The following is a 27,363-nucleotide window of genomic DNA, read 5'->3' on the forward strand; positions in this document are numbered from 1 at the left end:
GCGGCCTTCAGCTCTTCTGCATTGTTCGTTCTCATGTCTCTCATCTTTCTCTTGGCAATGCCCCATAGATTCTCTATGGGGTTCAGGTCAGGCGAGTTTGCTGGCCAATCGAGCACAGTAATCCCACGGTCATTGAACCAGGTTTTGGTGCTTTTGGCAGTGTGTGCCTCTCCATTCTTCCTCCAGACTCTGGGTCCTTCTGATTTGGGGTTTTCATGAGCTGGATTTTGTTTAAAGCTTCAGAAACAGGTTTCAGGATGTTCAGCATATCTTCAACATTTCTCTTAAGCCCTACGTTGAGGATTTTGGCTGTGATGGTGCCATCTATTTTTTCTCGATTTTGCTCACAAACGGTCATCAGAATAGGCCAGTTTTTTATATATTGTTCAAAACAGTCACTACAGAGTTCCATCTAACATCTTGTGAGACAGTTAGCTTGGTTATTTTCAGATCTGATGCTGCAAAATGATAGTTATGGAAGTATTTAGCAATTTCAACAACATTAGTCTTTATTTCTGGGATATAGAAATCTTTGGCTAGGAGGTGCATCAGATGAGCACTACAACCATATGTTATTAGTTTGGTAGTTTCTTTATGTTGTTCTAAATTTCTTCTCATTTTGAACACATTTGCAGCATTGTCTGTGACCAAACTGCGTACTTGACATTTGAATTTTTCCCCCGCATGTTATGATAACTTTTGCTGCTACTTCTTCCAAGTATGCTGCTGTGTGTGCATTTCCTAAAGTATCTATTGTTTCTGCAAGGAATACATTCCCTTCTTCTGTTGTTATACAAGTACGGTACATACAATAGGATCATTGTAGACATTATTCCACGCATCAAGACTTAGGTTAACAATTTTACCTTGTAGACTTGTTGCACATTGCATAATTTCTTCATCATATACTTTATCCAGCAGTTTTCCTGCAACATCTTATCTACTTGGTGGACTGTATACTAGTCTCAGTGACTGAATCATATTAACAAAGCGTGGGTTTTCAAGCACATGGAAAGAAGAGTTTGTTGCATAAACAAACCGACCAATTTTTTCATCAATTAACTCTTTTTTCTAATCTGCTGGTTTTTATCACAAACTTATCTAAGGTGGGGGTTCCAGATGGTTTCTTTCTTTTAGGTGATATATTGCGGATATGTGTAAATGATGTGACTGATGCACTATCTTGGAGAGATAACTCTGAAACTGTAGAACAAGAGGATGGCAATTTAGAAAATAGATAGTTTCCAGAATCTTTTATGTTGATGGTGGTTTCACCTAAACAAAAAAGTCAATGCTGTTATTTTAATATTTAAACCATGTATGCTTATTGTGAATTTCTCATTGTATTCACACACAGTACAGCCTAAAAAGGAATATTTGCATATGTCAACTCATTATTTCTTTTTTTCTTTTGGCAACTGTATGAAAATGCAGTGCCATGCAGTAACAATAGCAGATATATATTATTGCTTTAGCATAACAATACCTGATGGCAGTCTAAAAATTATGGTGAAATAAAAACAGTTTACCAACCTGAAGGTCCTGCCTCTTCAAACATGGTCCTTTCCTCACAGCACTTCTCATGATGTTGTTTCATTCGGGCCACCAGGCCTTGCATGTCTTGTTGCATTGCTTGCATTTTGCACGCATACCTGCTTTACCCGTAGGTAGAGGAACTTCATTAAAATATTCCCAAACTGGGACTCTTTTACAGCCTGCTGCCATTTTGCTCCTCAAGGGAGGAATAAAGCACTTCAAACTATGTACNATTTTCTGAGATTGTGGATTTGGGGTTTTCATGAGCTGTAAGCCATAATCATCACAGTTATGACACATCACGGCTTGAACTATCTTGCTTTGCATGTAATGAGTCTATCTCATATATTAGGTTCACCTTTTAAGTTGCATTACTGAAATAAATGAACTTTTGCACGATATTCTAATTTTTCGAGTTTCACCTGTAGGTAATAGGAAAGATGAGAAGAATAATAGTAATGCAGCCTTACTAGGTAGTTCAACTGTGTTGTGAGAATTAGTTGTTTAGCAGAGTGATGGCATGGGGGAAAAAGTGTCCTTATGTCTAGTTGTTCTGGTGTGCAAAATGCCCTATAGCATTGTCTTGAGGGAAAAATTAAAACAGTCCAGGATGTGAGGAATCTGTAGATATTTTCACAGCCCTCTTTCTGGCTTGTGCAATATACAGATCCTCAATAGAAGGCAGACTGGTAGCATTTTTTTCCCTGCGGTTCTATCCATTGAAGTCTGTGTCTTGTTTGATTACAGTGCCAAACCTGACAGTTATAGAGGTGCAAACGACAGACTCAGTAATTCCTTTGTAGAACTAAACCAGCAGCTCCTTGGGCAGTCTGAGCTTTCTGAGTTGGCACAGAAAAAACATTCTTTATTGTGCTTTTTTGATCACATTTTTGATGTTAGGTGTCCATTTTAAGTCTTGAGATATTATAGAACTTAGAAACTTGGTCTCTACTGCTGATACTGTGTTGTCTAATATTGTAATAGGTGGTAGAATAAGAGGGTTTCTCCTAAAATCTATCATTTCATAACTATGGATGTCAGAGCAACTGGTCTGTAGTTGTTCAGCACCTTGATGGGGTTTCTTTGACACTGGGATGATAGTAGAGCGTTTGAAGCAAGAAGAAACATAACACATCTCTAGCGATTTATTAAAGATGTGGGTGAGAATGGGGACCAGTTGGTCAGTACAAGCTTTCAAGCAAGAAGGAATTATCTTGTCTGGGCCTGGTACTTTTCCAGGCTTTTGTCTGTGAAAAAGACCTTGCACATTTTTCTGTGAGCACCACAGTTGTAGGAGGCTTGGCTGTTGTTGGTGTATCTGAGATGGAGATAGTGGTGATAGGTGATAGTGGTTTCCTCTCAAACCTACAGTAAAACACATTCAGGTCATCTGCCAGTTGTCGATTTCCTTCAGCATGGAAAGGTGATATTTTTAAGAGTTTTCCACACATTTGCTGGTTCATTTGTTGAGAGCTGATTCCTTAGCTTTTCAGAGTAGCTTCTTTTTGCTGCTCTGATCTCCCTTGTTAATACATTTCTGGCCTGATTGTACAGCATTCTATCTCCTTTCTGTAGGCTTCCCTTCTGGTACGAGGTTGTTGCTTGAGCTTACCTGTGAACCAAGGCTTGTTGTTATTGTATAATCGTAGGTTTCTTGCCGGCACACATAGGTCTTCACAAAAACTAATATATGATGTTACAGTATCTGTGAGTTCATCCAGGTCTGCAGAGGTATCTTCGAAAATGTTCTAATCCGTGCAATCAAGCCAAGCCTGTGGCTTTAACTTTGCCTCCTCAGTACAAGACTTCACTGATTTAATTGTTGGTTTTATGGTTTTAAGCCATTGTCTATAAATAGGTACAACTGGAATATTTTTGGTGGTGCAGGAATAATAAATAATTTCTTTTTATTTTACAAATTGTAATTTAGTTCAACCTAGATGTCCATTTATTAATTCATTTTGTTTTGCAGAACTAGAGACATAATATTTTATATGCAGTGATCAATAATTTTCATTTAAACTATACTGCAGTTCTTATCAACAGTTATTTAATTTATATGTGATAACATTTGCTTTTAAATAGTTCTTGAATTGTTCTTTGAAATGAATCTTCTAACCTTCTGTTGTATGACCGAAAGCCAGAATCTTTCTTGAGATATCTGTTAAATTAAATGAATTACTGTATCTTAGATGTGCTGTGGAGATAGATCAAAAGGCACGCATTGTCCGATGTTCACAGGAAATCTGTGCTGAAATGATGGATGCATTTTTGGAGGATGAAATTTTCCAAAATGCTAAAGAGAACCTGCAAGAACTTCAGTGCTTCTGCAAATACTTACAAAGGTATGTCAACTGTATTAAAGTTGGCTCTTAAGAAGTTTAATTATATGTATTATATTTCTTCCACTAATTAGCTCAGGATAGAATGTGTAAAATCTTTTCATTATTCTTGTGATTTTATTCTATCTGTAGCTGCAGGTGTAGGATGAGGGTGAAGTTTCATTCTCCGAGCTTGTGGGTTGGTTTCCGAACATTTCATTACTAGGCTAGGTAACATCTTCAGGGAAGTTAGGGGATGTCAGTGTCAGTGTTCTACTGTTTAAGTCTTAAATCCTGGAAGTACTTTTCTTCCAAATTCTTCTGTGATCTCTGCCTGTCATTTATAGTTTACATATCCTAATGTGTTTGCCTGATCTACTCTGAATTTATAGTGGTACTATATTATAGTGGTACTATACATTAAGTTAACTATTCTTAGTTTTGCCCAACAAGTCCATCCAAGATAAACTTCTAAATGGGATTTGGGACTAAATCCAAAAATGAAGCTTTATATAACCCAGAGTGAGAAATTGAATATTGCTGGACCATATTTACCAATAGCCCCAATTAACTTAATCTAGGGTGCCGGATGCTAGAAGTTGCAATGTCTGGCAGGCCATAGGCCTTAACTCCTGACGTAAGTAAGTCTGCCAGAGGTATCATGATAGCCTATGAGTGCAGATCAGCTGGACAGTAACAAATGACTGCACCAGAGTGTAACAAAGAAGATGAAAGAAGAAAAAGAGGATCACCAGCATCTTCTCACAATGTCACATCCTCACAATAGAACACGTCTATTTTCTGATAATCTTGTCAGAAGGAGAGTTGATTTAAAAAAAGGTCTTCACTTCATGGTTGAGAAAGGAGCATTTGGGCTTCCTTTTTTTGAATTGTTTTAATTCTGTAGTTGTAATAACACCAAGCAATCATAGTTTATTACAGCACTATATATGCATTGTAGCTAATCATTATAAGATCAATGTAATATTAAGAATTATTACTTGAATATTCTTTATTTTTCCCTCTCCCTTTTATTTTTGTCTTGGTTTTTTTTAGAATGTATTTTGATCAATAAGGACACCAATGTTGTGTATCAGAAATAGGCTTGTGAAACCATAAGCTTAACATTATAGTGTAAAGACAAAGCCTTTCTGAACTAGCTTTAGGATTATTTACTTCAATAAAGTTCCTCAACAGAAGACTTCTTTTGTAACTAGTATTTGCCATCAGTCCCTTCTTTGAAGACCTCAGGCATACACCAAGAATGCTGTGAAGAAATGTGGCATTTGTGTAATTGTTGTCAAATACTAATCAGTGCCAAAAGAAGATCGCTCTTTCTTTCTGTCTAAATACCACAGCAACATCCTATCCCACTCCAAAGCTCTCCTAAATGCAGTGTGGTTTAAGAGAAAAAAGCTGGGGACTTCATTCATTCATTCATTCATTCATTCATTCATTCATTCATTCTCATCCATCTCAAGCAGGAGACTCTTCTAAGGTGACTAAAATAGGAAGGCAACAAGAAAGAACACATATCACTTCTCTTTTTTTTAAAGTATAGGGCAAGTGAGCAGTTGAATGAAGAGTACATATAATTGCTATGTTCTACAGAGAGGACTGTACAGCCGTTTTTCTCCTCTCTTCTGACAGTGCAGAAAACATTTGCTTTCCCACTAGAATTGGTTATAACCTGGTATCAAGCAGATAGAATACAGTCTATCTGAAAGGATGGTTCTAGCAAGTTGTGTATTTTGACTGTCAATGAATTTTGCTTGTACATTCTCTTGAAGATGGAAGGAAGCTGTTTTGGCCCGAAAGAAATTGAAACGACAGATGAGAGCATTCCCAGCAGCACCATGTTATGTAGATCCAAAAGATAAATTGAAAGCCCTTTCACCCTCTGCAGAGTGCCCAATTGCCAGGGAGCATCTAATTAAAAGAATTGTGAACTTGGGACATGCTGGGAATCTTGGTACCGCCTGCCTGCAGTAAGTACTGTGTTACATTTTTTCTCCCTGTGCTATGATGGTATCAGGATGATGATGTGTGCAGTACGATGTCATCATGCAAATGATGCAATATCATCGTCACTCCCACTTCTCACAATGCTTTGTATGTTATCCTGAGGAATTAGCACATTTTTTTTTCTGATCACTTCCCTTGTCTTCCTGTTATAGTAGAGGATATATGCTGCAGAGAATTAGGACCAGTCATTTCTGATGCATCCATATCAAGCATTTTGCTTGCTGCTTGTGTAAACACTTTGAGATCCAAGTGGGGAGACTTGCTGTCTGAGATGGGAAGAGCAGGATATTTCCTCTGAGTTCCTGCCATTCTTCCACTATCCTTTTCCTGATGGCAGTATATTTCTCCTCATTCTTCAGTTGCACTTTCTGTAACTTTTAAGGAGTTCTCAGACTGATAAGTCTATGTGCAAACTGGCAGGGAAGGTTGCAAACTGCTGCCACTTAGCAAGAGGTCTCCTTTTGTTTCTGCATAGAGTTGTCTCCCAAGGGAAGCTGAATTCCTAAAGATTTCAACTCCATTCCTGTAGCCCATTGAAAGTGTTCCTTTTCATGCATGGGGAGGAGCTGAACTTATTTAGCAGGCAGCTCTTTCAGTAAGCCACAGAGTCAAGAGGGAGCCAAAAACCAAGCAGAGAATGGAGAATCAGCACAGTAAGGCCCAGAGTGTCTCAGGCCAGTGGGAGTGGTCCTGGGAGGTCTGACAGAAGCCACACATACCTGTTTGCTCAGGAGCTGAAAATCCTGTTTGGATTACGGCAGGAAGGATTTTCAGCTCCTGGGTGGAGTACAGGTAGTCCTTGAGTTATGAGTGTAATGGAGCCTACCCATTCCACTCATAACTCGAAAACTTGTAGAGTGAATCTCGTTCAAGGTACGAGATCACTCCCTTGCTCGTTAAAACGCATGCGGCTCGTTAAGCGAACATGAGACATCTCAGGGTGGGGAAGGCTATGGAGGGCCTAGTGCTGGAACAGGCCCCCAAGGCCTCCCTGACCCACTAAGATACCGCATGCTTCCCCCTCCCTTCCTGCCGCACCGGACTCACCTGGAAAAGATCTGTCTCCTCTCTGCCGCGGTTCCTGCTGTCGCCTGGATTTGAGACCAGGGAATGCTTCCGCGCACCCTCTGCGGCCCGATCAGGCCTGGGAAGCGCCTCCGGAGCCCGGATTGGGCCGGTGTGTGTGTGCGGAAGTGTCCCCCAGCCTTAAATCTGGGCGGCAGCAGCCTGGAAAAGGCCTCCAGAGCCCAGATCAGGCCATGGGAGGGTTGCAGAAGCATTCCCCGACCTCAAATCTGGGTGGCAGCAGGGGGGAGGGGGCGGAAGCTTCCAAGGGCCTGATCGAAGCCTCGGAGGGGTTTTCCTAGCCATTTGCGCCAGGAGCGGAGGTTGGGGGGGACTTCTGTATGCCTCCGGAGGTTGGATCCAGCCCTTGGAGGACTGCTGCAAGCTGCTGCCCCCCTGAACGGAGCTTTCAAGAGTCTGATCCAAGCCTCGGCGTTTTCCTAGCTGTTTGCACCAGGAACGGAGGTTGGGGGGGACCTCTGCATGCCTCCAAGCTGCTGCCCCCCAGAACAGCGCTTCGGATGCATGCAGAAGTGACAACAGGGTCACTTTCTCCCCCAGTGCGGCAAGCTCCGGCAGCTGTGTTATTCTATCAAAGAGAATATTACAAGAGGACTTTATTTAAACTGATAGATGTTCTTTGCATAGCAAATAATGGTTAGTTCTAATTTATATCTACGTCTGTAATGTTTTGACAATTAGCAGATATTTTTTGTAAGATGTATCAGATTTGTTCACAGCATAAACAACAGCATTGTAACAATTTTTAGTTGTATCATCAAGAACTAGGAAGCTATTCTTGACTTTGGTTGAACGTTAGAGGCAGGTCCTTATAAATTGACAAATCAAAGGGCGCCAGGTGGTGGCTAAGTATGAATGAGAAAAGTTTGCTGTTTGATACAGGCAAGTGATTCATAAAGTGGTATTTATTTTCAGGTTTCAATGGATACGGAACAAGACCATCCACCAAATGAAAGTACAGCATTTTTATCAACAATTGTTACAGTATGTTGAATTTTAATTAAATTATGTTACAATAAAGGCTGCAAGCTTTGAGATTACTGTCAATCATTCTAATCTAACTAAAGTCATGAGAAATTTAAGAATTAAATATATTTTGAATCAAAAAAGAATCCATACTGGTTTTATGCAAAATACGTTTTGTGACACTTGAACAGAGAAGAGATGCTTCAGTTACATATGTCACCGGAAGTGGATTACTGGACAAAATGCAGGAGAAAAATCAAAAACTGACTGCCCTGCCCAGAGAGCTCCTCAGATTTGTCTCTGTACAAAAAGTTTTAAAATGCATTTAGATAACTGCTAATTATATAAATGATATAATCATTTATCAGTGGAACAACCTACCTCCAGAAATTGTGAATGCTCCAACAGTGGAAATTTTAAAGAAGAGACTGGACAACCATTTGTCTGAAATGGTATAGGGTTTCCTGCCTGAGCAGGGGGTTAGATTAGAAGACCTCCATGGTCCCTTCGAACTCTACTTTTATTATATTATGTATGTTTCATCTAGTGCAGTGATGGCGAACCTTTTAGACACTGAGTGCCCAAACTGCAACCCAAAACCCACTTATGTATTGTCGGGTGCCGGTTGGGCGTGCCCCATTGGGTGGGCGTGGTCCAATGGGTGGGCGTGGCTGTGGTGGTAACGGCAGACTGGGTGGGACTAAAAAGTTCAATCAATCAATTCCAACTTTGTGAGATCTTTTTTTCCCTGCAAGAAGTTGAAATTGATTGATTGAACCTTTTTTTTTATTCGCACACGGTGGCGGACACCTAAAGTGAAAAGGTTTTATAAAACCCAGCTGAAAGTCTAGGACTGGGGCGATGGCCCGCGTGCCCACAGAGAGGGCTCTGCGTGCCACCTGTGGCACACGTGCCATAGGTTCGCCACCACAGATTTAGTGCATGACTTGCAAAAGTGTTTTTTAACAAGATTTTATAAGAATGGATTTTTACATGCCCTAAGGCAGGGGTGTCAAACTGCCGGCCCGTGGGCCGGACGCGTCATATGGAAGCCACGCCCACCCCATTGCCAGCAATGGCAAAACCAGCCTGATACGTTGCACAACGTCATATGACGTCGCGGGTTTGACATGTCTGCCCTAAGCCTTTGGAGTATATTTTTAGAAAAAAGTTATAAACTAATATGTTTTAACTGTTATGTTTATTAAACCATTTCGATGGTTGTTGTAGCAGCTAATAAATTAATAGATAGGCTTGTTCTGGAAACAAGTTTTCAAGGAATTTATTTTGTATTTATTGTTCTTTAATAACAAAGAACAATAAATCCCTTGAAAACTTGTTTCCAGAACAAGCTTATCTATTAATTTAATAGCTGCTACAACAATCGTCTTAATTTTAAATGGCCTTGGTTTAAAGTAATCTACTTTTTCCTGAAACACTCTTTAGGAAATATAATCTACAATGAACATGGTTACATATTTTAATATTATGTTGTGTGTCTTAGAGATGCAGCATGGAGACCTCTAGATCTACCATCATTAATTGCTGAAAACATTCCTATGCAACAAGAAAAGATCTTTTGGAAAGCGCTGCTGGTGTTGCCAAGTTATGATGATTATCCTGTAGAAGATCCCAGCAGGTACTGCTTTAATTGAGACAGTGCAAGAGAGTCAGAGTTAATGTGTTAATTGTGCAAGTAATAATTTGTTGTTATCTAAACATGCAAGAAGTTATCTAAACATGCTCCTAAGCACATTGTTTGTAACTTCAGTCTTCTAGGAGAAGTTTTGTTCTGCTTTTAAAACCTCTTTTGCTATTTCTTTCAACTTCTTACTAATTTCTCACTTATTTGGCCCATTTGCCACATTTTCAATTCCTCAGAGCTCTTCTATCACTAGAGCAGAGCTTTTTCATTTGCTGCAGGAAGCAAGCACATGTGCTTTCCCCCCCATGCCTATTGTTTTCCTGTCGGGAGGAAAATCGTTACTATTTGGAGGTTAATTCCCCCTATTGACTCCTGTCTTCCAAACCGTGGATGAAGAACAGGAAGAGATATTATACTGTCTGGCCTCCACTAGGGATGGCTTGCCCAACAGTAGGGCTCAAATTTTTCATATCCTCATTTCACCTTTGAATCTAGGGGGCAGATTCAAAAAGTAAATCATATTTATTTTATATTTGTATTCAATGAAAATTAAGTTCAATTAAGGATATGGTCCTCTTGAAAAATGCAGCCTTTTTCCTGTACCACTGCTTGAAAAAAGTGTCTTCTAAAAACTGCAGTAGATTTGGGAGTTGATTTTGAGTCCATCTTCAACCCCAAAAGGTCCAACTAGCTCATCTTTAATAATACCAGCCCATACCAGTTGCCCACCTCCACCTTGCTGGTGTCTGAGTCGAAGTGGAGTTCTGCCTGTTACTGATCCAGCCGCGGACCCATCCATCTGGTCTGTCAAGAGTTACTCTTGTCTCATCAGTCCATAAAACCTTTGAAAAATCTGTCCAGATATTTCTTGGCCCAGTCTTGCCATTTCAACTTATCTTGTTCAGTGATGGTTGGGTTTCAGCCTTCCTTATTTTGGCCATGTCTCTGAGCACTGAACACGTTGTACTTCTGGGCACTCCAGGGAGGTTGCAGTTATGGAATATGACAGCACTGGAGGATAATGGGTTCCTGGTAGGTTCACGTTTGATTCTTCTCAAATCTTTGGCAGTTTTTCTCAATACATTTCTTGCAACCCTGTTGACTACAACAAAACGTTTGATGGTTCTGTGATCATGCCCCAATATCTTAGCAATTTCAGGAATGCTGCATTCCTCTGAAAGAGTTTTTATAATTTTTGACTATTCAGAATCAGTTAAATCTCTTTCTTGGCCCATTTTGCCTGAGGAAAAGAAGCTGCCTAATAATTATGCACACCTTGATATAGGGTGTTGATCTCCTTAGACCACACCCTCCCTCATTACACAAATACACATCACTTGATATATTCATATCCACTAAGCATTTAAGTTTATACAGCTTGGAGGTGGAAAATATGCATGACAATGATGATATGGTCAAAATAACTTGCCTAATAATTGTGCACACAGTGTATTTAGGAGGAAATCTCCCTAAATGTGGAATAGAACTATGAATAGTCCAGGTAAGGCTGAGCTTCTTCAGTGACTGTGGGCGTTTGGATGTAAAGGTTAGGGTTGTTCACACTGCACGCTTCTGTTACAGGTTCTATGGATTTATTTTTATAAACTAATTGATTTTAATCAGTGGTTCAAAGTCTAACTAATAAGTAAATATGTCTTCATTATAATCTTTGATAAATTAATGTTTTATTGTATAATAACAAATATTTTAATTGGACATAGTGCTAGGAATCAAATATGTGTTACAGTTTTGAAAGTATTTCTTTTCTGGTTATAGAATTCTAATGGAATGGTTGAAAGCTAAATTTCAAATCAACAGAAATGAAAAGGAATCTGCATCTCAGGCAAACAGCAGAATTCAGACACTTGCACTGCATACATCTCTCCAGGCACGAGAAGATCAAGAAACTTGTCTTAGTGTGGGCATAAAGGTCTGTTCAAGTGATAATTTTCTGATGCCATTGTCTTCACAGATAGTATAAAACATATTGCTGTTCTGTTTTGAGCAAGGGCAGTTCCATTCTGTACTCCAAGTAGCTACAGTAATTCAAAAATTATGCCAAGGCAGGACATAGGTAAAGAAATGAAATCCATAATCAGAGAACAGGATCTTGAACAGAGCCTGTGGATTGATTGTTACTTTTAGTTCAGCTGTGCCAGAGTGAAAGAAAGGTTCAGAAACAGAAGCACCAGAACCTAAATCTAGGTTAATAGTTAAGGACTAGGAAAACTCAGGTTTAAGTCCATCTACAGCAGGGGTGTCAAATTGCCGGCCCATGGGCCGGATGTGTCACGCCAAAACCTTGCCCATCCCATTGCCGACAATGGGAAAAAAGTCACGATTGCGACACATCACGTGATGTCGTGAGTTTGACACCCATGATCTACAGCCATGGAACTCTTGAGAATTTTGATTCACTTCAAGACTGGTGGGTTTAAATCAATATCTCCCAACCTTGGCCATTTCCAGGGGTATGGACTTCACCTGCCAGAATTCTTATCAATGGTCATGCTGGCAGTGAAATTCTGGGAGTTGAAGTCCACACTCCCAGAAATACAGTAGCTAAGGTTGGGAAACATTGGTTTAAATCTTAAAAAATATGAGGCTAGAAGACAGTGAGTTTGCCCCTGGCTTTATTTCAGCAACTAGCGCCCCTCTTCGAGGGAGATGGGTGGCTTAGAAATATAAAAATAAATTGCCATCTGAATGTTTAAAAAAAAAATCTATTTGAAACTTTTAAAAATCTGAATCCTTGGATCTGTAATGATTTGAGAACTCTTTTATTCACAAAACTTTACTGCAGATTTTGAAGAATGTTTCTAAGTTTTAAGGTGGGCACTTATTTGCTATTTCTATAAATGGAAATAAATTCTTTTCCATGTCCTATGTAGGTGGCTTGTGGAACACTTGGCACTTCTGAACTTGAAGACCCAGAAACTGGGAAAGAATTACTTGGAACTAGTGGGCTTATTCTTCTTCTATCTCCTCAAGTAAGAAGTGATGATCCTGCAGAGGAAGATGTATATTGGCTTTCAGCCTTACTTCAGCTGAAACGGTTCCTTCAAGTAATACCTTTCCAACCAAAACTACCTCTTGTGGTTCTTGTCCCTAGTCTTGGAAATGAGAGTGTGAAAAAGGAAGTAGAGGAAGGTATGTAAAGAACTTTGAACTAATTTATATCATTTATATAGAAACATTTATTTAGCTTATAAATACTGTAGATTTAGAACTCTAAATAGAAAATCTAGGCTTTTGTCAAGAAAAGCTAGACCCGAATCTTCTCAGGATAAATTGTTTTGTAGATGGATGATAATGTTGGTTGGTATTTTCCCCTAAAAAAGGAGTTGGCTAGTACTAAGCCTGCATAAGTACCTGCTGAGGCCCTCATGTTTCACCCTTTACCTGCTAGGGCTGTTCTGTTAAAGTGCTGAAGGTTGCAAGGGACTGGGAAAGGGAAAAGGAAGTTCTGTGGCTCTCATTCAGATGAAGCTAGTTCTCTGTCTTGAGCAGAGGAAAAGTTAGTGCAGCAGTGCGGTTCATATAGTGAGAAGCTACGTATGAGACTCTGTATGAAAAGTTTTCTATGTGCATCTATATGTGGGGGAGAGCAAATTACATAAACTTGTACACAAACATGCTAATTAATCAAATTAAGCACTTGATATACTTTAAGCTTTTAAAGATTACCACCCCCTAGCTTAGACTGTTTGTATAGGTGTCCCTGTTTCCTCCTGTGCATATCTGGGGAGGATAAAAAGTTGTGTGTCAGTCCTAGATGCCACATAGACCTAAAACTATTTTTATTAAGATTGCTATGGCAACAGAATCTTGTGAATCTAAATGTGCTTCCCTTCCTCCTTCTTTTACAGATACTCCTTGAGTTACAACAATTTGTTAAGTGACTGTTCGAAGTTACAACAGCAATGAAAAAGTGATTTATGACCGTTTTTCATGCTTCAAACCAATGCAGCATCCCCATGGTCATGTGATCAGAATTTGGGTGCTTGGCAACTGGCATGTATTTATGATAGTTGCAGAATCCCAGGATCATGTGATCGCCATTTGTGACTTTCCTAGCTGACTTCTGACAAGCAAAGTCAACGGGGGAAAGCCAAATTCACTTAATAACCACATGATTCATTTAACTGCAGTGATTTGCTTAATAACCATGGCAAGAAAGGTCATAAAATGGGATGCTACTCACTTAACCACTGAATTGCTTACAACAGAAATTTGGAACTCAATTATGGTCATAAGTCAAGGAGTACCTGTATATATCATAGGAATTAGGGAAGTGCCTGTTTTAGACATTTTCATAACCTTCCCTCCTCATCTGAGTTTAAGCAGTGCTTACCTGTTGCCTTGGCAGTAAAACTCCTCTTCCTTCATCAAGATCGTCCTCTTTATTCTCTGCATTATGTGACTAAAGTGCAACTTCTTCTTTTTAAAGGTTTGATGCTGCCTGACTTGATTTCAGCTAAACTTATATCAAACTACAGTGTTGTTGAAATCCCAGATACTGTCAATGATTTGCAGGGTTCCATCAAGGTAAGAACTTTCTATGGATGAAGGTTTTAATCCATGCTCAGAACTGACATGTCTTTTCCCAGGAACCCATTGCAGCAGCAAAGGGCAGCTGTATGATTCCTGGAAAGATCATAATTGTTTTAAGGAATTATTGACAGATGCTCCATAGGCACCCGTCCATGGAACTGAAACACCCTTGTCTTGCACAAGTCTATTAGCTGTTATAATTGGAAAACATTATTCTTGATTACATTTTAAATATTGTATTTAATATCAGTTTTTTTACAACAAAGCAAAATTTTCTCATAAAGAATCCTGGAAATAAATGTGTCATCTGTTTCTGATTCTTGGAAACTAACATTTTAAATGATACTGATATTTTTATTTTTGTTTCTTCACATATTTATGATTTTTGCTCTTGGACATATGATTTACTTTCTGTTTTTCTGTAGTTGATTACTTGATCTTTTAAAGGGAGTATTTCATACTCTAGACCAGTGATGGCAAACCTTTTAGAGACCGAGTGCCAAAACTGCAACCCAAACCCCACTTATTTATCGTCGGGTGCCCGGTGGGTGTGGCCACTGGATGGTCGTGGCTGCAGTGGTTATGACCGACTGGGTGGGCATGGCCGGGTTGGGCGTAGCCACCTCGATGTTGCTCATGGGGAGGGATGCCTGTGGGGGCCTGGCAGGGTTGAGGGAGATCCAGGGGGTCTCTGGTGGGTGGAACAGGAGGTGGGCAGGAGGCTCGTCCTGCAGGGTGAGGCGAGGCAGGGGGCAGGGCAAGGGTGCCATTGCTGCAGGGCAAGGCGAGGCAGGGGCCGGGGCGGCTGCTGCCTGACATCGGCCCCCGCACACAGCGAGTGCATGGGGGCCAACTGTGTCTGTCAGCAGCCACAGCCTGCCGGCCCCTTGACCGGTGCACTTTGGGGCTCCGCAGCCCACTGCAGAGTAGGGGAGGGGGGAAGCGCGTGATGCAAACCGCTGGATGCACCTACTCCATCCCATCTGTTGTTGCTTGTGGTTGGAGAGCAGGTTGCTGCTGGTCATCTCCTTGGCCCCCTTGCAGATCTTGCTCTTGGCCCACATATGGAGCCTGTTCCCCTCGCACACCCAACGCACCTTAGTCCATCCTCGGGCCGCCGCCGCCAGCAGCTCGTGCAGGTCCATTAGGCTACCACTGCTGCCTGGAGCACCTGGCCTGCCCAGGATAAAGGAGGTGAAACGGCTGGCTAGGAAGCCCCGCTTAGAAGTGGTGGAGCACGCCCATGCCCAGCAAGCCAAAGGCCACCCCAAGCAGGGAAAGCCGGATCTCCATTGGCACAATGCCCCCCAGTCCCAGTTAGGCTTGCGTGCCTCCCCCCATCTCTGCTGGGCCTGGGCTGCCATGATGCCGATGGGCATCCGGCTTTCCCTGCTCGGGTGGCCTTTTGCCTGCTGGCCCTGGGGGTGCTCTACCATCTCTAAGTGGGGCTTCCTAGCTGACCGCTTTACCTCCTTGGTGCTGAGCGGGCCTTCAGCTCTGGGCGGCGGCCTAATGGACCTGCGCAACATGGCTGTTTGCCGCCAGCTGCAGCCATTTGCCACCAACAGCGCCATTTGCCACCTTGTGTGTCGCACCCAATGCTGCTGCAATGCGGCTCGGCCGAAAGCAGCCATGGAACAAGTTGGGCAGGTTCCCCCCTCACTTGCCCATTCAACTAAGCTTTGGTGGCTCTGTAGGCAGAGCTGCGAAGTTCTCTTCTCTGCCAGAGAAGAGAACTTCGCAGCTGTGCCTACAGAGCCACCAAAGCAGCAGGTGGAGCGCCGGAGGCTCAGGGAGGGAGGGTGCTGAAGTGGGCGGTCGGGCCATTGGCAAGAGCAACGCGTCTGAGTGGAAAGCGGCCTCAGAACAAGTGGGGAAGGTAAGGAAAGAAAGGAAGTTTTTTTTTGGGGGGGGAAGGTCAATCAATCAATTCCAACTTCTCGTGAAAGATCGCGAAGTTGGAATTGATTGATTGACCTTTCCCCCCCCCAAAAAAACTTCCTTTGTTTACTTGCATGCATCCATGGCGGATCGCAAAGGAGAAACGGGATGGGGCTGGGAGTCAGGTAAGGAAAGAGGCAATTTCTGGGAGGAGCGAGGATTTCTTTCCTTGCCTGTCCCACTTTTCCGAGGCTGCTTTCCTCTCAACCGCGTTGCTCTTGCCAATGGCCTGACCGCCCACTTCAGCACCCTCCCTTCCTGAGCCTCCGGCGCTCCACCTGCTGCTTTGGTCAGCCTGCCAGCCCCCACCTCAACCCCCTGCCCACTGCCGCCCAGCATGGCCGCCCTGGGGCTGCAGCAGCTGGCCTGGCACGGGAAGGGCACACGCCCCACCCTCCCACCACCATGCAGGGTAAGGATGCCGCGCCTGACCCCGCCCAGATGCCCTCGCCTCCCCCAAGCATTTTTTTACTAACCTGCCTTTCAGCTGCATTCCATTTCTCCATTCACTTCTCAGCCTTCGCTGCATGTTTGTGGGACTATCGGTTAAAAAAAAAAGTTCCATCAGACTTTCTAACTTCTCACGAGATCTTCTCAGCGGTGAAGACTGAGAAGCGAACGGAGAAACGGAATGCAGCTGAAAGGCAGGTTAGTAAAAAAACCGCTTGGGAACTTCCGGTTCCTGCACACAGCGAAGCAGTTGAGGGATTCGGGATTCCGAGCCCTCCAGCTGAGTTTCTTCCTGTTAGGGGACCCTAAATGGGCCAGAAGCCATCCCAGAGAGGTGGCAATGAAGGAAGGAAGTCCCAGGGACCTAGGAGAGACAGTGGTCGACCTGTCTGGCAGGGGGAGGGAAGCAACTGGTCTACCACCACGCTAGCACCGCCGCGTTGCTTCTCCACCCCACCCCACCCCTCGCATGGAGTGCCTACTCTCGCTGCTCTGCTCCACCCCCCCGCACGGAACGGCCTGCTACCACTTCCCCACCCCCCCACACGGAGTGCCCTGCTACTGCTGCTCCTCCCCACCCCAAAGTGGCACCTTCTTTCCAGCTCCAACATGTCACTTCCTCCGCCGCTGTGTGGGACTAAAAATAAAGTTCGATCAATCAATTCCAACTTTGCGAGATCTTTTTTTTTCTGGGAGAAGTTGAAATTGATTGATTGAACTTTTTTTTTTTTTTTTTGCACACGGCGGCAGAGGCTAAAGCGAAAAGGTTTTATAAAATCCAGTTTAAAAAGCCACTTGCCCGGGGAGATTTTGATGTATGTTGCTCATGGACTGAAAGCCTAGGACTGGGGTGATGGCGTGCATGCCTACAGAGAGGGCTCTGCGTGCTGCATGTGGCACGTGTGCCATAGGTTCGCCACCCTGGCTCTAGACAATATTAGAAATGATCAGGTCAACATACTGACTTCTGTTCCATTCTTCATGGGAACAAAAGTCTAAGAGGTTGGCTAAAAGGTTGACTTTTTAAAAAAAAAAATAGTTTGTTAGATCTAAAAATAATGGTGTAGTACTAATGCCACTGGACTGGTATTGGGGAGACCCAAGTTGAAATCCACCCTCAGTCATGGAAGGTGACTTACTGACTTGAGCCATTACTGACAGTCATTCTGTCAGTCCAGCTTCTTCAAAATGTTGCTGTTGGGAGTGGGGAATGGGAGAAGGAATTGCTCTGTATGGTGCCTTGACTTTCTAAACAAATATAAATCTAATAACAAAATAGTACAAAAGAAGAGCTGGACTAAAATGTTTCAGTCTAAGCTAGAATCTTAATCTGGGAAGGATTTGACACAGGATTTGCACTTTACCTTTTCTCTTGTCAGGTTGTGAATTTTTTGTCTCTGCTTTTAACCACAGCTCTCTGAGGCAGTACAGTGGCTGGTCTCTCAATGTCCACAATCTATCAAACTTTGTTGCCAAACCATCATGCAATACCTTGAAGATGGCCTTCAATATAATTTCACCCAGGCTTTCTACCAAGATAAGTGGGAGAGACATATGGCTGGGTTACCCTCTCAAGACCCTAGCATCATAATAGAGCTATACAACAGTATGATACAGTTCCTGGCTGAAGTTGCCTCTTCGGAAGATCTCAGGGATTTGTCCTGGCCTGTAACTGAATTTGCAGAGGCTGGAGGTAACAGGTGGCTTCCCCACCTCCAGTGGAACAAACCCAGCCATCTTGCATGGCTAAAGAAGGCTCTGCTGTCCTTTCAGATTCCTCAAATGGATCTTCCTCCTTTCGGTGGTAAGAACCTCTATTTAAGGGCAATCACAATTTTAATGTGCATACAGATTTAAAATTGAATAAGCAGGCAAGGGTTAAGTGTCTCAAAGGAATTACAATTGATTAGGCTGGGCCATTCTCAGATTTCTTGTAGACATTTTATCTGAATAAAATTGGGATGTAAAACAAGAACTGTGATTTCCCCATAATTTGGCATAGTAAAATAAATGTTTTTCTATTCCCCAGCTCCCTGGCTTCCTGTTTGTGCCATGATTTTCCAGTATGTGTCCCAAACGGCTAGCTCTCTTCAGACCCAGGAAATACTCCAATCTCAGGTAGAAAATTTGTTGAGCAACACTTACTTGAAGTGGAAGGACCAGAAACATGCCAACACAGAAAAAGATGGCCCTTCTGTTTGGGAAATTCCTTGGGATCATATCTTGGCACTGTGCATTAATCATAAATTGAGAGACTGGAACCCTCCTCACCTTTCAGTAGCACCAGGTAATAAAGATTCTTTGAGCAATTATTTTTCAGTTTTGTTACAGATTTCTTCTTATATTGTATTTGATATATTAGTTTTGGAACCCTATACTTTAGAAAAAGTTTTATTTTTTGTTTTTTTAGTAAAACATTATTTGGGGAGACATGAACAAGATGTATAAAATTGTGCATGGCATGGAGAAAGTGGATTTTTTCTCTCAAATGTTTCTCCCACTGAAATCACCAGGGCTTCAAAGACTCTTGAACTTTCAGTGTTACCACCAGTTTGGAGGTAACATTTTTGGTAGTAATGCTCTGGTTGCGAAATGCTTATGATAATCGGGTGCAAAACTCTTTTCAGGTTAATATTCATAAAAATGCATGGGCTTGAGACACAATCTTATTTAAATTTAATATTAAACTTAATTATTATTTACTAGTCCCACCCCAGTTTAAAAATAATCTCAGAAGCAACTCTGGAAGCTTCATGGGTAGGACATTTATGCTCTAAAAGTCTCATTGTGCTTCTTGATAAAGAAAATGTTTTATGTTTTCAGTCTTTTGATTTAACCTGTTTTAGATGCTGATATTTTTTAAAATATCAAATATTAGTTGGATTCACATCAAGGAAAACAAGTATTTATGCCATTAAGAGAAAGTCAAATCAACTAGTTTGTAGCGTAAGTTAATAAAAATTTCTGAAAGAATAACTTACATTAAAAATTCCAAGCTTATTCATTTCTTTTTAATTAATTTTTCTACTTTATTTTGTGCAAGAAAAAATCTGAAAAAATGAAAAACATGAAAAATATGCTGTATTCTTTCTATAAAAATTGTTAAGTGTACTCAGATTTCTTTATACATTTCATTTTAAGTGAAGAGGTAAAAGTTTGTATTGCTTTTTATATTATATTAAATATTTTTTATTAATTCCTGTATTCTAAAGTTTCCTTGTAATTTGATGGATAGGGTAGAAACGTTAAACAAATAAGCTCTCCAATTCATATTCTATATCTGCACTAAACCCATAGACTAAAATAAAAGGAAAAAAGTAAAATAAAAGGAAAGATAGATTTGTTGTTCGTCTCCTTGCTTAGTTAGTTAGCATTCTATATAAATGGATGCAATTTTCATTTTAAGAATAAAGTCACTGGGAGTTGGCCAGTGTAAATAAATAAGCATAAATAAGTATAAATAAATTGTGATGAACTTGAACAAATCTGCTTGCTGTTAATTTCCTGATGGTTGTGTGTGTGTGTTTTTGCATCTTTTAGAAGCAGTTAGTAAAGATGGACAGATACATGTATATTTTTTAAAGGAACAATTGCAAAAATTCATTTGTCCTTTCTCATGGGAGGAAGCCAGATTAAAAACTCAGAAGGAGATCCAACAAAATCAAGAAAGGTAGGATTGTCTTTTTGTGTAACCATTGTATTTATGAACAACAGATTTCGGTTTAATTGCCTTTTATCCTAGAAAGTGTAGCTGGGCTTAGAAATAAGCCATTTTCTATTATTACTACTGTCCTGAGTCCCCTTTCCTTTCTTCTTGATTCAATATCCTTATTCAGAAGTAAGTAAGTATTAACAGAAGAAAATGTAATATGATGTACTTTGTGGCAAAATTTGTAAATATCTATGAAGGTGGGGGTTGAAATTATAATTATTAAGCCACCATAATTGACCAGCAACCCTCTTCAAGGTGAACCGCGTCCTCCTTGGGAAGGAGGAGGCAGGTCCACTTGAAGGGGCAGGCTGAGGAATTTGCGGATTTTCTGGAAGACAAAATCACTCAGCATGGTTGCTGGTCCAGTGGAGGCCCCTGGGGCAGATTCTGCCCTGTTATCTAGGAACAGTTTGACCCTGTTGCTCCTGAGGAAGTGAACAAGATCCTAGGGAGTATGCACGCAAGCACCTGTGTTTTAGATCCATATCTTGTGAGAGCTTCCCTAGAGGTGATGTGCGGGCAGACTCTAGAAGTGATTAATGCTTCCTTACAGGAGGGGGTAGTGCCCCAGCACTTTAAGGAGGCTTTGGTCCACCCTCTTCTCAAGAAGCCATCTCTGAATTCCACCCTTTTGAATAATTTCTGACTGTCTCCAATCTTCCCTTTCTGGGGAAGGTTGTTGAGAAGGTGGTTGTGTGGCAGCTCCAGAGGATGAAACAGATTATGTAGACCCCCTACCAGTCAGGATTCAGGCCTGGATATGGGACAGAAATGGCATTGGTCACGCTTTGTGATCATCTGTGGCGGGAATGGGATGGGATAGCTCATTTATCCTTGCTCTACTTGACCTCTCAATGGCTTTCGATACCATCGACCATGGTATCCCTTCTGGAGCGGCTTCAAGGGTTGGGAGTGGGGGTTTTGTGCTATCCTGGTTCACTTCCTTCCTCTGTGGCTGCTCTCAGTTGTGTTAATAGGAGGCGAGAGATCCAGCCCTCATCCACTGCTTTGCGGGGTCTCCCAGGACTCGGTACTCTCTCTCTGCTCTATTCAATATCTACATGAAGCCGTTGTGTGAGATCATCCCTCACCATGCACTGATATATCATCGATATACTGATGATACTCAGCTGTATTTCTCATCTCTTCAACTGCATGAACCCTCAATAATCAAACAATGTTATCTACAAATCAGCATTGATGTGATACAAATGTTGAAAAACCATAGCACCTTTTTATGCTTTAAAAAATCATTTGATTTTTCTCCCTCTTACTCAAGATATGGATAAAACTCATCTTTTATCCACTTGAACCTCAGTGCATGTTTGTTTTCTCACTAGAGGCGCTACTTGTTGCACCTCCAGCTCCTAGACAATTTTGAATTCATCCTAGCTAGGGAGTTAACTCTCAAAAGCAGTTTTGTTGATCTGCTATTTTCATGGGGATTTGTTGAGATAAACTATCTGGGTGAATAGGCCACTAGCTGCAGTTGTCTCCAAGGTCAAGACAAAAAATATTTTCAGTGAATGCCTGAATCAATTGTATTAGTTTCATCCTGTGACATCTATAGTAACATGCAATTGTTAATATTAGAGAATGCTGCTCAGAGTTTAACAAGCAGAGAATTATGACTTAGCACTTTTAAAACCGTCAATATATATATAGTGAGGGAAAAATATTTGATCCCCTGCTGATTTTGTACATTTGTCCACTGACAAAAAATGATCAGTCTATAATTTTAATGGTAGGTTTATTTTAATGGTGAGAGACAGAATAACAACAAAAAATCCAGAAAAATGCATTTCAAAAAGTTATAAAATTGATTTGCACTTTAATGAGTGAAATAAGTATTTGATTCTCCTATCAGTCAGCAAGATTTCTGGCTCCCAGGTGTCTTTTATACAGGTAATGAGCTGAGATTAGGAGCACTCTCTTAAAGGGAGTGCTCCTAATCTCAGCTTATTACCTGTATAAAAGACACATGTCCACAGAAGCAATCAATCAGATTCCAAACTCTCCGCCATGGCCAACACCAAAGAGCTGTCCAGGGATGTCAGGGACAAGATTGTAGACCTACACAAGGCTGGAATAGGCTACAAGACTATCACCAAGCAGCTTGGTGAGAAGGTGACAACAATTGGTATGATTATTCGCAAATGGAAGAAACACAAAATAACTGTCAATCTCCCTTGGTCTGGGGCTCTATGCAAGATCTCACATTGTGGAGTTTCAGTGATTATGAGAACAGTGAGGAATAAGCCCAGAACTACACGGGAGGATCTTATCAATGATCTCAAGGCAGCTGGGACTATAGTCACCAAGAAAACAATTGGTAACCCATTACGCTGTGAAGGACTGAAATCCTGCAGCGCCCGCAAGGTGCCCCTGCTCAAGAAAGCACATGTACAGGCCCATCTGAAGTTTTCCAATGAACATCTGAATGATTCAGAGGAGAACTGGGTGAAAGTGTTGTGATCAGATGAGACCAAAATCGAGCTCTTTGGCATCAACTCAACTCATCGTGTTTGGAGGAGGAGGAATGCTGCCTGTGACCCCAAGAACACATCTCCACCGTCAAACACGGAGGTGGAAACATTATGCTTTGAGGGTGTTTTTCTGCTAAGGGGACAAGACAATTTCACTGCATTAAAGGGACGATGGACGGGGCCATGTACCATCAAATCTTGGGTAAGAACCTCTTTCCCTCTGCCAGGACATTGAAAATGGGTCATGAATGGGTATTTCAGCATGACAATGACCCAAAACACATGGCCAAGGCAACAAAGGAGTGGCTTAAGAAGAAGCACATTAAGGTCCTGGAGTGGCCTAGCCCAGTGATGGCGAATCTTTTAGAGACCTAAAACTAGCACACAGACTTAAGATGGAGTTATTTTGCACTTTTTATTCACGTCTCTCCCCCCCCCAACAGAGTTGTATCTTACCTTCTTGAACTATTCCTGCACACCTCCTTCTAAGTAATTTATGCATACGGATAGTCTTCAACTTCATGACCACAAATGAGCTTAAAATTTCCATTGCTAAGCAAGGCAGTTATTATGTGAGTGGGACCTCATTTTATAAACTTTTGTGCCATTGTTATTAAGCGAATCACTCCATTTGTTAAGTGAGCCATGCAGTGGTTAAGTGAAATTGGCTACCCCCATTGATTTTGCTTGTCAGAAGCTGGCTGGGAAGGTTGCAAATGATGATCATACAACCCCAAGACAGTGCAATTGTCATAAATATATGCCAGCTGCCAAATGCCTGGATTTTGATCACATGATGATGGGGATGCTGTGATGGTGGTGTGAAAACTGGTCATAAGTTGTTTTTTGACTGGTGGTGTAACTTCAAAAACTCACTAAATGAATGGTTGTAAGTCAAGGACTACCTGTATTATCTCTCCAATTTTTCTCTGAAATTAACAAAGTGTGGAGAGCCATAGAGGTGATTTTGGAGAAAATATAAGTCGACTCACTCTTCTTTGTGGCAGCCCCGCAAATACATTATGTATTTGGGAGGTTGGGCTATATTTTTTTGTGTGTAAAGACTGATGCAAAGAATGAGTTAAGCAGTTCTGCTTTCTCTCTACTGCTGTTACTTCCTTGTAAGACAAAGGTCTTTTCTGTTTTCATATTTAAGATCTCAATATTGTTATCAGCCATCACTGATATTGCCTTACCGTGTTTCCCCAAAAATAAGACCTGGTCTTATTTTTTTTCCCTCCAAAAGAGGCACCAGGTCTTATTTCCGGGGTAGGGTGGGGTGTCTTTTCTACTCACCTCACAGCAGTAGCACCGACAGCCCCGCTCAGCCGGCCCACTTCTTCTGGGGCTGAAGGAGCAGCTTCGTTCTGTAGCTGAGAATGGAGCTCTGGCCTGCATTTCACAGTCAAAGACGTTTCCGGAAGGCCATTGCAGCTGAGAACCGAGCTATGGATCCATAGCTCTGTTCTCGGCTGCAGTGGCCTTCCGGAAAGATCTCTGACTGCGAAATGCAGGCCGAGCTCCATTCTCAGCTGCAGAATGAAGCTGCTCCTTCCAGCGAGGCAAGTGTCGATCCATGGGAGGACGCTGCAATGGTAAGCTCCACCCCCACACCCTCACCCTAGTTTGATTTTTAGGTGTGCACCTCACTCAAAAACTAGATCTTATTTTTAGGATAGGGCTTATATTAGATCTACCCCCAATAAATCTAGGGCTTATTTTTGGGGTAGGTCTTACTTTCGGGGAAACACGGTAGTATGCAGAACTAGCCTCAAAGAAAATGCACTGCCATATTGTTTATGACGCCTTTCTATTTCTGGCTTCAAATTAGATATTTATGGTTTGTAATTGGTTGGTTGCCTTAATGCTACAACTCAGTTTCAAGAGAAAGCAATTGGATTAAATGAAAGACAAAAAGGAAGTGTTGTAATGTTTAACTTAATGGTGGTAACTTAATGGAATTTCTCTCTTGAAAGCCAGGATGCTTGTAAATATCTGATACTGGTGATAATTAAGGAAGGTTCTTAGTTTCCTGCTCTCTCACTTGGGATTTTGGTATGAATTGGATTGCTTATCATTCTAAATAGGCTGCTGCTTTTTATGTTGCGAGACTTAATAAAAACCTATCTGTACTGAATATACTGGTATTTTGGTGATGTACAAACATACTAAAATGTCTCAATATGCTCATGTAATACTTTTGCTGGTTACCTATTTGCTTTTTGGTGTGATTCAAAGTGCTAGTTGTTACCTGTAAAGCCGTACATGGCAGTTGGCCTGGTTACTTGTGGGATTGCCTGTCTCCCATAGTATCTCCCCAGCCAATTCAATTAAACAACATCTATCAGGACCCCAGAAGTATGCCTTTTTTTGTAGCACCACTTGCCCTCTGGAATGAGGTTTTCCCTGAAATTTGGATACCCACCTTTCCAAGGGCCTTAAAAAACTGACTCTTCATCCAGTCCTTTGGTGAGTGAATGAAGGCCTCTTAGATTGCGTGGGTTGGTTTCTTTTTCCCTCCCTCTGGTATTCATAACCCTTGCCATCGTTTATTATTTTATTTTGTTCTCTCTCTCTTTTTAAATGTTTTTACTTGTGAGTTGCCCAGAGTCTTTGGGAGTTGGATGGCATATACACAGTTTAACTGTAGTAATAATAGCAACAACAATAGCAGCTATGTTTTCCTGCCTTCTAGGTCTAAATTAAAGACTATGGCAAAATTGTATTCTCCTTTATTATCTCCAACTGAACTTTGTGTCAGTCAAGAAATTAAAAACAACAAGGAGCTCAATATTTCTGGTAGAGGTCTCACGCTGGCAGTTTCAGAAGCAGATCTTCTGCCAGAGTGCCTGTCTGTTAAGCTACAGTTGGAGAAAGCAGAGAGCAAGAGGTAAGATTTCTTTCTTTACAAATGTTGAGAAGTACTAAGAATGGGAATATGAATGTGTAGAAAGAACAGAAAAAAACATAAAATGATGGGATTCAGTATTCATTCATTTAATTATAGTTCTGATATTCTAGTTGGCTAGAGTTGGGAGGCAGCAAATCAAATCAATCAATACATAACATTACAAGAGGAATAAGGGAAGAATAATATGAAAGGAAGAAGGAAAGTTGAGAAAGATGATAAAGGAGAAAATATATATTAGAAAAGTGTGAAAAGGGTTCATACAAATAGTCTGTGCTGGCTGTGTGACGTATTAGTTGGATTAAATGGAAACAGGTTGTATATACGAAATAGAAAGTGAAATAAGATAGGGGTTTTATTTTAAATTCTCTACCAGAGCATTATCTCAATTCATCAGGTATTGTCACCAGTACCCCAATCTTGGGGGTATGGCCAGAGGAGAAATAAATAAATAACAGTCTCAGTTACCTAGACTTGAGGGCTGTAATAATATGTTGAACTTCTTTTTCATCAGTAGTCATATATTTGTCATGATAGGGTATTGCCAGCTAGAAGACTGCATATTTTTCATTTAAAATAATAGGTTCAACCCTTGGTGAAATGCCAAAAAATATTTTATTGAATAAATCTTAAGAGAGTTACAGAGAAAGAAAGATATACCAATCTGCATCTTTTCAGGTTATCAAATATGCAACAAATGGTAATATATGTACACCTGAAAACTTGACATCTAGTTACACAGCTCCTCCTAGAACAGTGATGGCGAACCTTTTAGAGACCGAGTGCCCAAAAACTGCCCCTACCACTGCCTGCCCCACCCCGCCCCGCTCCACCCCATGCCCCACCCCCACTCCGGCCCACCCTGCCTGCCCACAGGGCCACTCACCGCCTCCAGGGCCCACCACAGATCGCCCAGGCAGCCCAGCAGCGCCATGGGAGCCACGCCCTCTGCCCACGCCCCGCAGCATCAACTGTGCGTGTTGGGGCGTGAAGGCAGAGTCTTGTCTACACTGCCTGACTGCCATGTCCTTGGCTGCGCTGCTCCGCGTGGGCCACGCTCGGGGGTGACTCCTCCAGGGGGGTTGCTGGTGAGGGGGTCGCGGGCGGAGGCTAGGCTGGGGCAACGGCACGAATGCCCACAGAGAGGGCTCCGAGTGCCGCCTCTGGCACCCGTGCCATAGGTTCGCCACTACTGTCCTAGAACTTTGGGTCTACAGTGAGGTTCAAACTGTCTGAGGCCTTACCAACATTCCCACACTTAAGAGATTTATAAATCACAAGATTATCAAGACTCTTGTGACAAACAGGAAACTATGAATTTTAGTCCCACCTTAAGCATGAAAGCTTGCTGGGTAGCTTTGGGCCAGTCAGTCTCCCAGCTCAATGCACAGGGTTCTTGTGTGGGGAAAATAGGAGGAAGAATGTTGTGTATGTTTTTGTTGACTGATGTTATTTGTAAAAAAAAAAAATAGGATAAAGGTAGAATTAAAAAATGTAGAAAAAACATGGAAACAGAATCATAGGGCTGGAAGGGACCTTGGAGGTCTTCTAGTTCAACACCCTGCCCAAGGCAGGAGACCTTGTACCATCAAATAGATATCCAATATTTTCTTGAAAATCTCCAGCAATAGAGCACCCACAACTCTGGAAGGCAAGCTGTTCCATTATTAATTGTTCTTGCTGTCAGAAAACGTCTTAGTTCCAGGTTGGATTTCTCTTTAATGAAATTTCAA

The 27,363-nt window shown here is 41.6% G+C and overlaps 1 protein-coding gene across 1 annotated transcript in view; it reads left to right on the top strand.

Annotated features, from left to right (window-relative positions):
• Positions 1-27,363, top strand: part of MCM3AP (minichromosome maintenance complex component 3 associated protein) — an 87,985-nt gene that overhangs the window by 51,457 nt on the left and 9,165 nt on the right. The window contains exons 17-27 of the mRNA XM_015825506.1: positions 3,729-3,881; positions 5,648-5,845; positions 7,884-7,952; positions 9,439-9,573; positions 11,356-11,509; positions 12,471-12,729; positions 14,030-14,127; positions 17,938-18,328; positions 18,554-18,811; positions 20,065-20,194; positions 25,418-25,612. Of these exons, the coding sequence (XP_015680992.1) occupies positions 3,729-3,881; positions 5,648-5,845; positions 7,884-7,952; positions 9,439-9,573; positions 11,356-11,509; positions 12,471-12,729; positions 14,030-14,127; positions 17,938-18,328; positions 18,554-18,811; positions 20,065-20,194; positions 25,418-25,612 (2,040 nt within the window). The remainder of the gene's footprint in view (positions 1-3,728; positions 3,882-5,647; positions 5,846-7,883; positions 7,953-9,438; positions 9,574-11,355; positions 11,510-12,470; positions 12,730-14,029; positions 14,128-17,937; positions 18,329-18,553; positions 18,812-20,064; positions 20,195-25,417; positions 25,613-27,363) is intronic.

This window comes from Protobothrops mucrosquamatus, unplaced genomic scaffold (assembly GCF_001527695.2).
Source record: "Protobothrops mucrosquamatus isolate PMUCROS unplaced genomic scaffold, P.Mucros_1.0 scaffold_199, whole genome shotgun sequence".
In the NCBI taxonomy this organism is placed as follows: Eukaryota; Metazoa; Chordata; class Lepidosauria; order Squamata; family Viperidae; genus Protobothrops; species Protobothrops mucrosquamatus.